Source organism: Plecotus auritus (assembly GCF_963455305.1).
Source record: "Plecotus auritus genome assembly, chromosome: 2".
In the NCBI taxonomy this organism is placed as follows: Eukaryota; Metazoa; Chordata; class Mammalia; order Chiroptera; family Vespertilionidae; genus Plecotus; species Plecotus auritus.
Genome location: NC_137771.1, coordinates 14040830 through 14055674, shown reverse-complemented (window position 1 = coordinate 14055674; position 14845 = coordinate 14040830). Strand labels below are relative to the sequence as shown.

The 14845-nt window shown below is 53.4% G+C and overlaps 1 protein-coding gene across 3 annotated transcripts in view; it reads right to left on the bottom strand.

Annotated features, from left to right (window-relative positions):
* Positions 1 to 14845, bottom strand: part of EPHB2 (EPH receptor B2) — a 184843-nt gene that overhangs the window by 113897 nt on the left and 56101 nt on the right. For all 3 annotated transcript variants that reach the window (XM_080656407.1, XM_080656408.1, XM_080656409.1), the window contains exons 2-3: positions 6605 to 6669; positions 2697 to 3381 (exon numbers count right to left, since the gene is read on the bottom strand). In XM_080656407.1, the coding sequence (XP_080512533.1) occupies positions 2697 to 3381; positions 6605 to 6669 (750 nt within the window). The remainder of the gene's footprint in view (positions 1 to 2696; positions 3382 to 6604; positions 6670 to 14845) is intronic.

The window sequence follows — 14845 nt, the reverse complement described above, 5'->3', positions numbered from 1 at the left end:
CAGGCCACTGTTCCTGTCTCTTGAACCTCCATTTATCCTCCCAGGGACTTTTAAAATGCCCAGAAGGAGGGACTATGGAGATGGTGGAGGTGACCACATTTTATGGAGATAAAACTCATTGCAACCACCTCAGGCTAAACTTTCACTGGCTCTGCAGGGCCCCTGGAATAGGGTCCAAACGCTTAGTCTGGCATTTGGAGCACCCCAGGGTCCGATTCCAATGGGAAGTCAAGAGGACAAGGCACAAATAGACTTTAAATCTCCTATACCAGCACCATCACCATCACCATCACAGCTCACGTGGCAGAGTACCTGCACCAGATTCTTCTCTGTTTACCTGATGCTGAGCACAAGGTCCGACACAGCGCAGGTACAAGGAAGGTTTGATGAAGGCTGGGCTTTGTATACACCATCTCTGTTAGTTAGCATTTATTAAGCTCTGACTGTGTACTAGAAGCCATAATAAATGCTTTATAGGTCTTAAGTTGTTGTATCCTCACAAGCCCCATATGAAAGAGGGTTTCACACTCGGCTCAGGACAAACAGCTAATAACTGCCAGGGCTGGGCTTTGAACCCAAGTCGTCCACCTTCACAGCCTTCTTACCACCACCATGCAGGACATCTCACAAACTTCCTATGTTTGCAACCGAGGAAGGCTGTAACTGTGCCATAGTCCAACACCACCTGTACTATTGTTTATTTAATGTTTCCCCTTAAATTAACTTAAGCGGCATCCAGCCGTGGGCAAACTATGGCCCGCGGGCCGGATCCGGCTGTTCTATCCGGTTCTCTTGCTCTCCCCTCCACTCCTTTACTTTGAATTTATATTAGTTCACACAAACACTCCATCCATGCTTTTGTTCTGGCCCTTCGGTCCAGTTTAAGAACCCATTGTGGCCCTCGAGTCAAAAAGTTTGCCCACCCCTGGAGACACTCAGAGTATAGACACCCAGATCTGTTTGGAAGGGGAGTTTGGAATCCCACTACCAGGGTGTAAGACTCCTGGATCCTCCACTCTCTACACTGCATGGCCAGATTATTATGATCTCTGAATGCATAATAATCTGGCCACTGAGAGAGAGAGAGAGAGAGAGAGAGAGAGAGAGAGAGAGAGAGTGTGTGTGTGTGTGTGTGTGTGTGTGTGTATATATATTAGAGGCCCGGTGCATGAATTCGTGCATGGGTGGGGTCCAGCCAGCCTGGCCAGGGGGAGGGGACATGGGCGGTTGTCCATGTCGAACTCCTGGTCAAGGGGACAATTTGCATATTAGCCTTTTATTATATAGGACAGTGGTCGGCAAACTGCAGCTCGCGAGCCACATGCACTGCTTGCGAGCCGCGGTTTGCCGCTCTGTTGACTAATGAGTTTGCCGACCACTGTCATATACTACCCTTTACCTCTTTGCACACAATATGCCACAATTACCTAATCCTCACAGCTTCCAACTACACGGTAACATTTAGTCTAGTCCAGTGGTCAGCAAACTCATTAGTCAACAGAACGGCAAACCGCGGCTCGCAAGCAGCGCGTGTGGCTCGCAAGCCGTGGTTTGGGGACCACTGATATAGGATATACACTGAGTGGCCAGATTATTATGCATTCAGAGATCATAATAATCTGGCCACTCAGTGTATATGAGAGTAAGGCTCTCTGCCTCAATTTCTTAAAATAAAAAGGCACTTTCCCTCACAGGGTTCTTACGAGAATTAAATGAGTTAGACCTGTCAGGTGGCCAGCACACAGTAAACATGGTGATCAGGAGGCCTGGTCCACAGTGGGATTGTACTTCCCCATCGCTTTACATTGGAGGTAACCACACGACTTGCGTTGTGGCTGGAGGGCACGGAGTGATGCGGGGGTCATTTCGGGCTGAAACCTGTGAACCAGTCTACAATTTGCCCCACTCGCTTCTTCTGTCCTGGTGATCGTGACACCCCAAACAGAGGCTCCTCCACCTGGTTGGTTCCCAGAGGGAGGAATCCCAAGCTGAACCCCGATGGGCATGGAATGGTGAGAGAGAAATAAATTTCTATTGTTTTGTCATTTCAGCATAGCCTGGCCTATACTGACTGATACAAAAGAAGCTCAATAAATGTTGACTTTTAAATGTGATGACCTATACATTTTCTTAAGAAGGAAACCATATCACTTCTGTACATGGAGAAATAGAGCACCACTTAGCATCAGATAAGATCCGTATAATTATTAAAATGAGAAACATCCTCATGTGACTAAAATCATCTTGCAGCACCTCCTCCCACCCGAACCCCCCCTAGTACCTACAAGTACCACCATCAAGAAATGCTATGTAGCCCCGTCGGCGTGGCTCAGTGGTTGAGCATCAACCTATGAACCAGGGGGTCATGGTTTGATTCCCAGTCAGGGCACATGCCCAGGTTGCAGGCTCAATACCCAGTAGGGGGCGTGCAGGAGGCACCCAATCCATGGTTCTCTCTCATAACTGATGTTTCTATCTCTCCCTCTCTCCTCTCTGAAATCTAAAAATATATTTTTTAAAAATGCTGTTCAAATGCCTCTAAGAAGCCAAACCACGGATGTAGATTGGGAAAGCCTAGACAGAGTGCCTCCCGGTCAGCTCCAGGTCACTGCCCTTGCCAGCCTGACTTCCCAGCTGCCAGGCCCGGTACCCACTCCACGCATTTGCAGGGGCACCTGTCCCGCTGCGGCCCTTACCTCGGCAGACGGTGCCATTCTCCACGGCCTCGAAGCCCGCTTTGCACATGCAGCGCCCGATGGGCACCAGCCACTCGCCGTCCCCGTTACAGTAGAGTTTGATGGGCACATCCACCTCCTCAGCATTGGCGATGCAGCTGCCCCGGGCGGCCACCAGCGAGGTGCTCTCGGCCCCTGACAGCGTCTCCTGGAAGATGGCGCCGTTCTGGATGACGCGGGGGCACTTGCGGTAGAAGACACGCACCGCGATGAGGGACATGCAGCCGCCATAGTCCTGGAAGGCCAGGTAGAAGCCGCTGCGGGACACGGGCCCGAAGCTCCTCACCTCGGTGTTGATCTTCATGACGCGGCCACCCAGGTCCACCTGGGAGAAGCTCTCGTCGGCCGCGATGGTGTCCACCTTTACCCACGGATTCTCCATCCAGTTGGGGAAGGTCTTGGTGGCCGAGTCAAAGTCGGCCTCATAGTAATAGAGGTTGAAGGTCTCCTTGCAGGAGCCGGGCACACTGGGGATGCTGCTGCAGTCCCGCACCGAGAACTTCATCTCCACGTGGATGCGGTGGGCGCCGCGGCGCCGGATGAACTTGGTCCGTAGCCAGTTGTTCTGGCTCGATTCGAATACATTGCATACCTGGTAGGTGCGGATCGTGTTCATGTTCTCATCGTAGCCACTCACCTCTTCCCACTGTGGGGGGAATGCTAGTCAGGTGGGGGCGGTTGGGGCTTAGCCCAAGGAGCACCCAGAGAGAAAAGACACACACCCCACCTTAGGGAACCCTCCAGTCTGAAGGGGGATAGACAGGACTCCTGGAGTCAGGGGCCTCCTAGTCTGATGGGGGAGGCACAGACGCTACCTTAGGGATCTTCCACTTTGATGATGGAGACATGATCCCTCCCATCACAGAACTCCCTAACTGAGGGGGAGACGTGGCCTTGGCCTTAGGAATTCGTCAGTCTATGAGGGAGACATGCCTCTCTGATGGGCAGGGCTTATACTCTGCTCTTGGTATTCCCCTAGTCCAGTGGTCGGCAAACTCATTAGTCAACAGAGTGGCAAACCACGGCCCTAGTCAATATGGTAGAGGCAACCCAGCAGTTCACTGAGAACTGCTGGGGAGCTACCAGTCTGATGATGGGGAGACAACTCTGCCTGTTGGAAATTCCCTGCCTGACCAGGGAGACACAGTCTGTGCTCTTGGGGGCTCCCCGTCTGATGGAAGAAGACCCCTTACCCCTGTGACTGGGAAGATAGGACCCTACCCTGTTCTGGGTCCATAAGAGGCTCAGATGGTGCCTGGAGGGAGACCTCCCACCCGTGCTGCTGGGGCAGGTGCTTCAGCATCCTCGCTGGGCCAGGCCTGGGCTCTCACGGCCAGCGGAGCGCTCCCAGGCCTCCCTGCTGGAGGGGCGGAGTTGGGCCATGGAGAGTTGGAACTGGGAGGGCACGGGACCCATACTCTCTCCTCATAGACCCTCAAAGGCCAAGCCCCTTGCACTGCTGAGCCTTGGCGCACACGTCTGTGCCCTCCTCACGCACCCTCTCGTCTTCTCTCCATCCTTCTGGAACCTCTTGCAGCAGGCTCTCCGTCTGGCTGCAGTGTTTGCATTCACGGGGGACCACCTGCCTGGGCAAGCGCTGGGCACCCTCAGCCCTCTTGGTCTGGTCTCCTCCATGGACCTGAGAACGTGCTAAGGGTAGCTACTGTTCCCCTCCTTCTCTTGTGTCCCCTTGGTGGTGGGCTGGCTTTACCTGGCATAGACCCAAAAGGGTAACCCCCAAAGTCCCCCACAGGCAGAATACCCTCACCCACCCCAGTGGTCGGCAAACTCATTAGTCAACAGAGCCAAATATCAACAGTACAACGATTGAAATTTCTTTTGAGAGCCAAATTTTTTAGACTTAAACTTCTTATGCCACTTCTTCAAAATAAGACTCGCCCAGGCCGTGGTATTTTGTGGAAGAGCCACACTCAAGGGGCCAAAGAGCCGCATGTGGCTCGCGAGCCGCAGTTTGCCGACCACGGAACCCACCCCATCGGCCCAGGAGCTGGGAGCTGATAGGGTTTCGTTCCTTTGTCATGTTTCTTACATGTGGTGCGTGTGGTCATGCCCATTTTACAGATGAGGGAGTAGAGACCAGGGCAGTGAGGTCCCTTGACCCAGGTCACCCAGACCCAGACCCATTCCCTTGCTTGCCCATGCTGCCTTGACAGTGCCCCCGGGTTTTGTCCCAGCTCTGCTAACTTGATGTGCGGCCTTGGGCAAGTCACTTTCCCTCTCTGGGCCTCTATTTCCCCAACTGCCAAATATGACTATGATGGGGGCGGGAGAATTGTTGCATTCAAGTGGGGTCCTTTGTCTGTCTCCCTGTGATTCCCTGGGCCAGGTCTGCACAGGGCGGAGCGGTAGCAGCTGGCCTGGGGAGGGACGATGCTGGGGAGGGACGATGCAGTGCAGGGCGAGTGTGTGGGAAGAAGGCCGAGCTGAAGCCTGCTGGCCCAGCCTCTACTTCAGTGGTGGCTCTGAAGCTCCTTATATTGTGTTTAAATTTTTTTTTTTTTCCTTTTTGGTGGCACCATGTGACAAAGTCAGCCCCTTGTTACAACCACTGCTCTTCTTCAGAACTTAATTAGAGCACTTAATTAGAGCACTCTGCCTTTCTCCCCTCTCTCTAATTAACATGCGGAGGCCCTGCAGCCTAAACACCCCAAATAATTGCGTCCGGGGGCCCTGCAGCCCAGCCTGGCCTCATTACCGGCAGGGTGGGGCCGTGGGCCCTGCCGCTCTCGCAGATGGAAAACTGGTGACAAGAAAGAGCCACAGAAAGAAGCCTGACCCGGGGCCCTGCCTATTGAGAGCGCAGGCCTTGGGGGTGGGGGGTTGGGAGAGGCAGGGATGGGATATGCAGCTCCATGGGCAGCAGCTGAGTCTCAGCATAGAAGCTGGGGTGGGGGGAAGGGAAGGGATGAGCTGTGGGAGCCCAGAACCTTCCCCAGAGACCAGAGGGATGAGGAGGGAATGGTATTAAAACTGATGACGGTGACCATAACGATGGGGATATTTATTCTAGCTCCTCGCTATCGGGAGCCCACTCCATGCCAAGCCCTGTGCTAGCTACTCTGCAGGAAAAGCTCACAAGAGTCCTTTGAGGAAGGCATTCTCATCCCCATGTTAGAGATGAGGAAACCTAAGTTCAGAAAGGTTGCAGCACTGGCCCCAAATCAGCCAGTGGCGAGTGGCAGAGTTGGGAGAGAATTTCAGGAGTCTTACCCCACAGCCTGTGTGCCAGTGCTAGCTGGCTGGTGCGGGGAGAAAGAGGAATCTGAAATCGGGCCTGATCTTGCCCCTGGGGAGCCCGCAGACTACATGGGCTCAGACCACCAAATGCAAGGTGTGAAGAGCTCAGGGAGGGGGAGCCTTGTGTTATAGGGACCCAGAAAGGGGGCCCAGAGGATTCGATATACACCTGAGCCCTGCCCCTTACTAGCTGCAGGGCGCCTGTCAAGTGGCTACGACTCTCTGAGCCTCCATTTCCTCACCTGTAAAATGGAAGTGGTTCCTTCCCTGTGGAGTGGAGAAGGTGTGTGAAAAGGTGCTGGATCATATCTGACCTACACTGGGTGCTGACGTAATGACAGTTCACTCTCCTCATCTGCAAAAGGGGGCTGTGCAAGTAGCTACTTCTGAGCTTCACCCTGAGGATTCCATGGGACAGTTTAATGCATCCAGTCTGTTGTCATGGTAACTGGGGCTCCACCAATGGTAGAGGTCCCGGTGGGTGGGGCAATGAGAGGCTTGGCCCTGGGCTCTGAAGGAGGGAAAGGGGCTGGAATGTGAGGGGATATCCTGGGCAGCAAAACCCAAGGTATCCTGGGGGACTAGGCAGGGTTTGGGGACCACCGACTCACCCCTGATGGAGGATGAACGATCCAGCCAAGCTCCGCCGTCGCTGTGGTTGAATCCATCAGCGTTTCTGTGGGGAGAGCGAGGAGTCACCACCCAATGCACTGAACAGATTTAAATTGGCCCCTTTCAAGCATTCATTCAACAAACACACCCTGATGACTATTCTGCACCAGGCCCTGTGCTGGTGCCCTGAAGAGAAAACCATGAACAGGAAGACCCTACTGTGGAACAGATCACGGTCTGATAGGAAATGAGGTGTGAATACAACTAGCTATGAGGGAGTCGGTGGAGAGACCTAGAAAGTCACAGCTGGATCTTCCATACCACCTAGCTCAGTAAGGGGGTGAGAGGCATGTTAGCGGCCACGCTCCCCTAGGTGCCCAAGGCAGACATCACCAATCAATCCCCACGCACCGTGGCTGCACGATGCGTCTCACCACAGTGCACCAGGAAACTAACACCCACCTTTTCAGATCCTATGCCTGGTGCGGCCCAACCACCTCATTTTACACATAGGGCAGCTGAGGCACAAAGAAGTGGGGGACACTTCGTAAGGATCACACAGGGACCAGCCTCCTACCCGGCAAACTTCTAGACACTTAGTTTGAGGGTCTGGGGGATTTAGAGTGAGGAGAGACGGGGCAGGGTGCTCAATGTCCAGGCTGCTCTGAAAGTCGAAATGGGAGTGACAAGGTCTTGAACTAGGGCTGGGACATCGGGGACGGAAGGTGGGAAACGGAGGAAGCATTTAGCCAGAGGTGACCCCAGTCAGACCAGCAAACTGGTAAGGGAGGATGCAGCAGTGTCCCTATGACCACCAGTGGCTTGTGTTTCTGGTCACTGTGTCCCTTTGCACTGGGGGCTGGCGATGGGGGAGGGGGGGAGGTGCCAGGGATGGTGGAGTCCCAGTGCCAAGGGCGTCTTTTGATGGCAAATTGGAGGTAAGTTCTATTGTGCTGCTTTGGAGCTGAAAAAAAAAATGGTTCCTTTTCACACTCCGAATGCTACAGATTTTTCTTCCTGGAGAGAACAAGGGCTGAACTTTTAACCTGTTTTCTCTTGTTGGCCTCAGCCAGGGACGCGCCAAGCCGGGCTCCCTGCCTGGGCCCGAGGAACAGCTGCTAAGAGTTGTGTCAAACAAGGGAGAGGAGAGACTGCTTGGGATGAGAAAGGGGTTGGGGTGCAAGCCCGCCCAGCAGGTAGCCCCACCCCTTGGCTGCATTCCTGGGCTGACCCGGAGGCCAAGCCCTAGAAGATTCCACAGCCCAGAGGAGGCACTGTGGACTGACATCCTCACTGTGCGGGTGGAAACTCGGGCCCAGGGAGGGCAAGAGACTCACCAAAGCCATACACTAAAAGCTGGCGCTCAACCCCTGGATTCCCAGGGGGCTCCGGCCAGGGCTCCCACCACCCCCTCTGCCTCCCACTTCTGGACCAGCCTGGGGAGGATCTCAGAAGGACTGGAGGTCAAGGGCGGCCCGGTTCACGGACAGGAATGGACTAAGAGGGAGTGGGAAGTTCGCAGATCCCCCCAGAGTTTGCGAAAGGCAGGTACCTCCTGTTCTCCCTTCTCACCACGCCAGTTGTGGGCTTTGCCGGGAAGCCCATCTCTGTGAAAGCTGCTCCCCTCGGAGCAGGAGGGGCATGGGTGAGCTTCCCCCACCCCCCGACTTCGCTTGGCCTTTTGCTTTTCAACGTTGACACGTCCCTCCACCCTCTGAAAAAAGGGGATGGGAGGTCGAGACTTCAGTCCTAATGAACCCGCTCTGCCACCTACTTGCTTGGTAACCTTGGATCTGGAGCCTTTCGAAGCCTCGGTTCCCTCACCTGGAGAACAGCAAGATGCCTCCTGAGTGTGGACAGGAGGACTGAACGCTAAGGGGAGTGTATTAGCTTGGAGCCCAGCACAAAGCAGGTCCTCAGCGAGAGGCAGCTACTGCTTCGTAGATGGAGTGTGGTGCTTTTGGGGTGACCTAGTGCCTGCACACACACCCTTTCGTGGGGGCTCATTAGGTGGCTCCTGAAAGTAAAGGCGAGTATAAAAGGCTCCAGCTTAGACTAGCCTCTCCCCCGCCCCCTCCCCCCCAACCCTGAGACTGTGCTTGCCAACATCTGACAAACATCAGCCTCTCGCTGATGGGCACAGCCTCCGGGGAGCCCTCCCCGGTCTGTCTGATGCTGCTTTCCTGGGATGTCGTGAGTTCCCTTTGTTCCTCTCAAACCAAGCACAGAAGTCAAACTCAGTTCCCCAGGGAATGGAATTAGGAGTTCTGGCCTCAGGAACCTGGGCGGGTTCAGGAAGCCAAGCCCTATTTTCACCAGCAGCACTTCTTTCCTTTCCCCCCAAACATCTCCCCTCTGACCCCAAAAATCTACAAAGGGAGACAACTCATGTCTGAAGATTTTGAGGAGCCAGCGGCCCTCACCAACATTCTCACTACCACGCCAAGGGAGTGTTGATTCTGTCCCATTTCACAGATGGAAAAATGGAGGCTTCCAAAGGCTCAGGACTCACCCAAGGTCACACACCTATCCATGCATGAGCTATGCTCCAGCTGCACAGAATGGGTAGTGCACTCTCTCACCCCAGTACCTCACACCTCACATATACCGTTTCCTCTGATCTTCTCCCCCGCCACACCTTCTTGGCCCACTCTAATTCTCCTCATCCCTGAAGTCTCACCTCAGGGAACCTCCTCTGGGAAGTCCTCCTGAATCCGCCCCACCCATATCTCTGTCTCAGCACTTGCAGGTATCCTGAATTGGAACCACCCCTGTTTGCCAGGTTCTTCTAATGGTGGGTGCTAAGGTTCTGGTTCTGGGGTCCCCAGCACAGGGCCTAGCACACAGTAGGTCTTCCTCGATTACATAGGAAATCCCCCATCCCCCACCCCCAAAACTGTAGGATCTGAACACATGTTAGTGTTCTGCTCCATCAGGACAACATTCATGACTTCAGCCATTTCCACCTACAACCTGTATTTATTTAGTTACTGTTTTTCTTCCAGTTGACTTTTTTCTTAAATGCATTTTAAAGAGGAAAAAGTAATCATTATTATAAGGGGAAAGTCAACATCACTTGCCATAAGAAGGAAAGTAAATATAAGATTATTACAATTAAAAATGCCTGTACTAGTAAACCACCTAACATCATTTCACTTCCCAAACTGTCTCTGAAGTGCTGGAAATGTCCCCAACCTTATCCCCGTCCCCACGGTGACAATGCCAATCCCTCATGCAAGGGAAGCTGCATGCATGCCCCCACTCCTCCTCACTCTAAATCCCCCAGACCCTCAAACTAAGTGTCTAGAAGTTTACCGGGTAGGAGGCAGGTCCCTGTGTGATCCTTACGAAGTCTCCCCCACTTCTTTGTGCCTCAGCTAGCGATGTTTCTAATTAATCACCACACGATGTGACAAAGACCGCAATGTGGATGTGCCCAGTGCACTGTGGGTTAAAGGAACCGAGTATGGAAAGTGAGGAAGAAAATGCCCCGTTTAGGGACAGCTTCCCGGAGGAAGTGACTGAATGGAGGCTTGAAGACTGAGTTAGAAGGAAGTCAGGCCCTGGCAGGGTAGCGCAGTTGATTGCAGTATCAATCCATACACCAAAGATTGCAGGTTCAATTCCCAGTCAGGGCTCAGGGCACCTACCTAGGTTGTGGGTTTGATCCCTGGTTGGGGCACATATGGGAGGTAACCAATAGATGTTTCTCTCTCTCTCTCCCTTCCGCTCTCTCTAAAATTCAATAAAAGCATATCCTCAGGTGAGGATCAAAAAAAAAAAAAAAAAAAAAAGAAGAAGAAGAAGAAGCCAGGAAAGGCTGAGTGGGAAAGGTAAGGTGAGCAGTAGCCTGGTGTGTGGGAAGGGTGGGGCAGGGCCTGGTCAGGGCTGAGGGTGAGGCCTGGAGTGTGGAGCTGGGCTGCCCAGTAAGGGTCAGCGGCTCTCCCAGGCCTCCTTGTGGGACTACGTCCCCCGACCCACATCCTTGCCAGCCTCTCTAGTCCCACCCACTCCGCCCTCCCCTCTTCCCCCAACACTGCCCTTTCACTCGCCTCCGGACACGCCCGCCTTGGCTCGCCCTATGGAAACGTCCAGTTTCCAAGCCTTGGATGCTCTAATGGATACATGAGAAAACTGAGGCTGTGCGCACTGATTCTTAGCATCCAAGCGACAGCCTCCGGCCACCAGCCCAGAATGCTTTCCTCAGTGGGAAGCAGGGTTCGGGCCATGGGAGCAGCTTTGGCCCTAGCGCAATGCACCCACACCCCCTCTCCTTCCTGGAGCCTGCACAGAAGAAAGCAATCAGGAGGCCCTGATTGCACAGGCTGGGGAGGCCCCTAGGCCCCTCCGGCTATGTGTGAACGAGCAGTGTGCATTTCAGAAATATTTGAGCTAAAAGGGGAGACACACTGAAGTCGTTAGCGTTGGGCCCAACAGCAGGGTGTCTGTGCGGGGCCCTGGAGGGCAGCACCACCACCACCGGTTCAGGCTGGGGTGGTTGGTTGCCCTCTGCTCCCTGGTCCACCCTGATCAGCTCTGTCTGACCCCCCTTGGGACATACTTGTCTAGGACCTCAGACACTCTTTGTCTGCACTAAAGACAGTAGGTGAGAGTTATAAAGAGGCAAGTAAGAACTTTCATTAAGCACCTATTATGTGCTCGGCATTGAGCTGAGCACTCTAAATATCTTTTCAGGTTTATGACAACCTGGGAGGAGGTATAGATCATTAACCCCATTTTACAGATGAGGAAACTGAGGTCAGAGAGGTGGAGAACCTGTGCAAGGGCACACAGGCAGGGCTAGGATTTGAACCCACATCTGTCTCATTCCATATCTGTGTTATTTTTTTTTTTAATTATATTGATTTTTTACAGAGAGGAAGGGAGAGGGATAGAGAGTTAGAAACATCAATGAGAGAGAAACATCGATCAGCTGCCTCCTGCACACCTCCTACTGGGGATATGCCCGCAACCAAGGTACGTGCCCCCGACCGGAATCGAACCTGGGACCTTTCAGTCCGCAGGCCGACGCTCTATCCACTGAGCCAAACCGGTTTCGGCATATCTGTGTTATTTTTAAGATGCCACAGCTATAGCCTTAGAAAAACAAACACAAAATAAACAAAATCACCAGGGCCTTTTGTATGTGTTCATTCTCTGCCTGTGTGAGGAAAAGAAGGGAAAGAGGGAAGGACAGGTGGAGAGTAGGGCACAGACTGTCCAGGTTAGAATCTTGGCTCCAACACTCTCTAGTGCAGTGGTTCTCACCCTTTAATACAGTTCCTCATGTTGTGGTGACCCCCCACCATAAAATTATTTTCGTTGCTACTTCCTAACTGTAATTTTGCTATTGTTAATGAATCATAATGTAAATATCTGTTTTTCCGATGGTCTTAGGCGACCCTGCTAGCGGTTCTCAACCTGTGGGCCGCGGCATTAGAAAGGTTGAGAACCACTGCTCTAGTGTGTGAATGCAGGCAAACCTGTGCTCCTCTCTGGGCCTCAGTTTCCCCATATGTAAAATGGGTCCTGTGAGAATTAAGTAACATTCTGCTGATGTGATGTCTCCCAGGGCCCTCACTGAGGGGCATGGGGGGCTCTGTGTCTGACTCATTCACCACTGTATCTATCCCCACACTGAGGACTGGCTCTGGCACACAAATGTATTGGCCCACCACACAGCAGCTGGCGATGTTTCTAAAGCCCTTGTCTGATCATGTCTTAAATGAGCTCAATGCCTTTAGAGCTCCCCTGTCGTCAGGATAAAGTCCTAGCATCTCGACAATGCATTCGAGGCTGCCGCTGCCTGGCCGGCTAATTGCCTTGCAGCTGCGCGTCCCTGTGTCCCTAGGGTCCAGGCCTCCTGAATTTCCTTCTGCTTGCAGAAAGCTCTCTGTCTCCTTGGGCTTTGGTGACTTGACCATTCCAGACTTTTCTCCCTGGAATGCCTGACCCTTCCAGCTTGGTTAACCTGGCCAACTTCTCTTCCAAAACTTAGCTCACAGGCGCCTTCTTCCTGGCAGCTGTCCCTGAATTCGACTGGGTTAAGCAACAAGATCATGGTCCTTCAATGAACGTCTACTGTACCTAATGCGTGCCAGGCCCGGTGCTGGGCTCTGGGGATCCGTAGAAACAGGTCAGCAGGCCTCTCCTTCAAGGAGCTTCCAAACTAGTGCCCAACACGTGAACTTCCTACGGGGAGAGGCGGGGTGCAGAGGCTGGCCCACACTGGGAGCTGGGAAACCTTGAGGAAGAAGGGGTTGGCTTTGACCAGGGAATTAGCAAAGGCACTCGGAGGAGGTGGCGTTTGAGCTGGGAGAAGAGGGGAAGGGTACACGGCACAGAGGGAACAGCAGCATCCAGGGCACAGAGGGAGGAAACTTTAGGGGCCGTGTGGGTAACAGTAAAAACCTGGTCACTGGCGCCCAGTGGTGGGCTCTGGGCACGGGTTTAGCAGCCATTATCTCATGTCATTGGAACTGTTTGTAAAGGAGGTGCTTTATGATCTCCCTTCACAGATGGAAAACTGAAGTTAGGAGCAGCTGTTCAAGGTTTCCATGGCCAGGAAGTGGTGGAGTCGCCTCGGCCTTGCCCCAAAGTCCGTGTTCATGCCCGCTGCACCACGCTGCAATTTCCGTCCCAGGTGGTGGGAGCGAAACGCTTCCTGGAAGGAGGTGGTAGCTCAGGATGGAGCCAGAATATGTAGGGCCCCGGATGTGGGGGCTAAAGAGTCGGGCCTTGTCCCAAGGCAATGGGGAGCTATGGAGGGTTCCTGAAGAGTGTAGTGGTGTGGTCTTTCCTGAGAACGTGGACATGACAACACAGTCTGTCCTGAAGATGGACAGACACCTGGAAGATGTTCCCGGGGGTCTTTGCTCAAGACTGGCCAGCAACCCAAGCCCAGGCAGCAAATCAGCCTGGCGTGTAACCCAAGTAACAGATGCCACTCTGGCCCCTTCCCAGCAGCTCCAGTTGCTCCCTGTCTGGGGCTAGAGGGGCTGAGGTGACTCAGACACAGGCCTGTCTACAGTGCCATAGCCTGATGAGATGCCAGCCACAGCCTGGAGGCCAGACCCGGGCTATGCATGGCTGGGAGTTGGAGCATTCTTTCCAAGGTTCAAATGAGAACTTCCAAGAGGAGGCAACAGTCAGGAATCAGGAAAGTTCAAGGCCATCAACAAGCTGGGTGACTTAGAAAAGTCACTTCACCTCTCTGAGCCCCAGTTTCCTCATCTGTAAAATGGGGATCACAACCCTATGTACCTCACAGGGTTGCTTGAGGATCCACAGAGGCGTTGGATACAAAGGGTTTTTATAACAGGCAAAGGCTGAAGATCACAGTGAAAATGGCTAACACTGCTGGGGGCCAATGGTGGGCAGCAGCTTCAGCAACAGTCTCCTTTACATCCCAGAACAACCTCATGGGGAAGCCAAGGCTCAGAGAGGTCTAGGTCTCCCCCAAGGCCACAAGGCCAAGAAGGGGCAGGGCAGGATCTGACCTCTTTGGTCTGACCTCGAAACCATCGGGCTATGCTGCCTCACAAAAGGGGAAAATAGCCCTGGCTGGCGTTGCTCAGTGGTTAGAGCGGGTCATGGGTTTGATTCCCAGTCAAGGGCATATACCTAGGTTGTGAGTTAGTTCCCAAGCCCTGGTCAGGGCGCATGCGGGAGTCAACCAATCAATGAGTCTCTAGTGGTGGTAGCTCAGGATGGAGCCAGAATATGTAGGGCCCCGGATGTGTCTTTGAGCAAAGACCCCCGGGAACATGGATGAGTCTCTCTCACATCAATGTTTCTATCTCTCCTTCTTCCTCCCTCCCTTCTACTCTCTCTCTAAGAAAAAAAAAATCAATGGAAAAAAATATCCTCAGGTGAAGAATAACAAAAGGGGACACATCACAGCTTCCATGTACCATGCTCCCAGTGCCAGGCCCTGGGCTAATCACTCCATACACTCTGCAAGGCTGGCCCTGCTATCCCCATTGTACAGATGCAGAAACTGAGACCGGAAAGGGTAATGGGCGGCCCAAAGTCACACAGCCACAAAGAAGCAGAGCTGATATTTGAACCCCGCTCAGCCTGACTGGGTTCAGGGAGGCCTCTGTCTGAAAGAGAGGAGAATCAGGGCCTGACAGGGTTGCAGGGTCATGGGCCCACGCACGTGGGGTGCGGTGCTGCCAGAGAAGCCCTGGGCAGCTGTGGGAAGGCTGCGGATCTCCTCGGGTGAAACCTGCCAACAG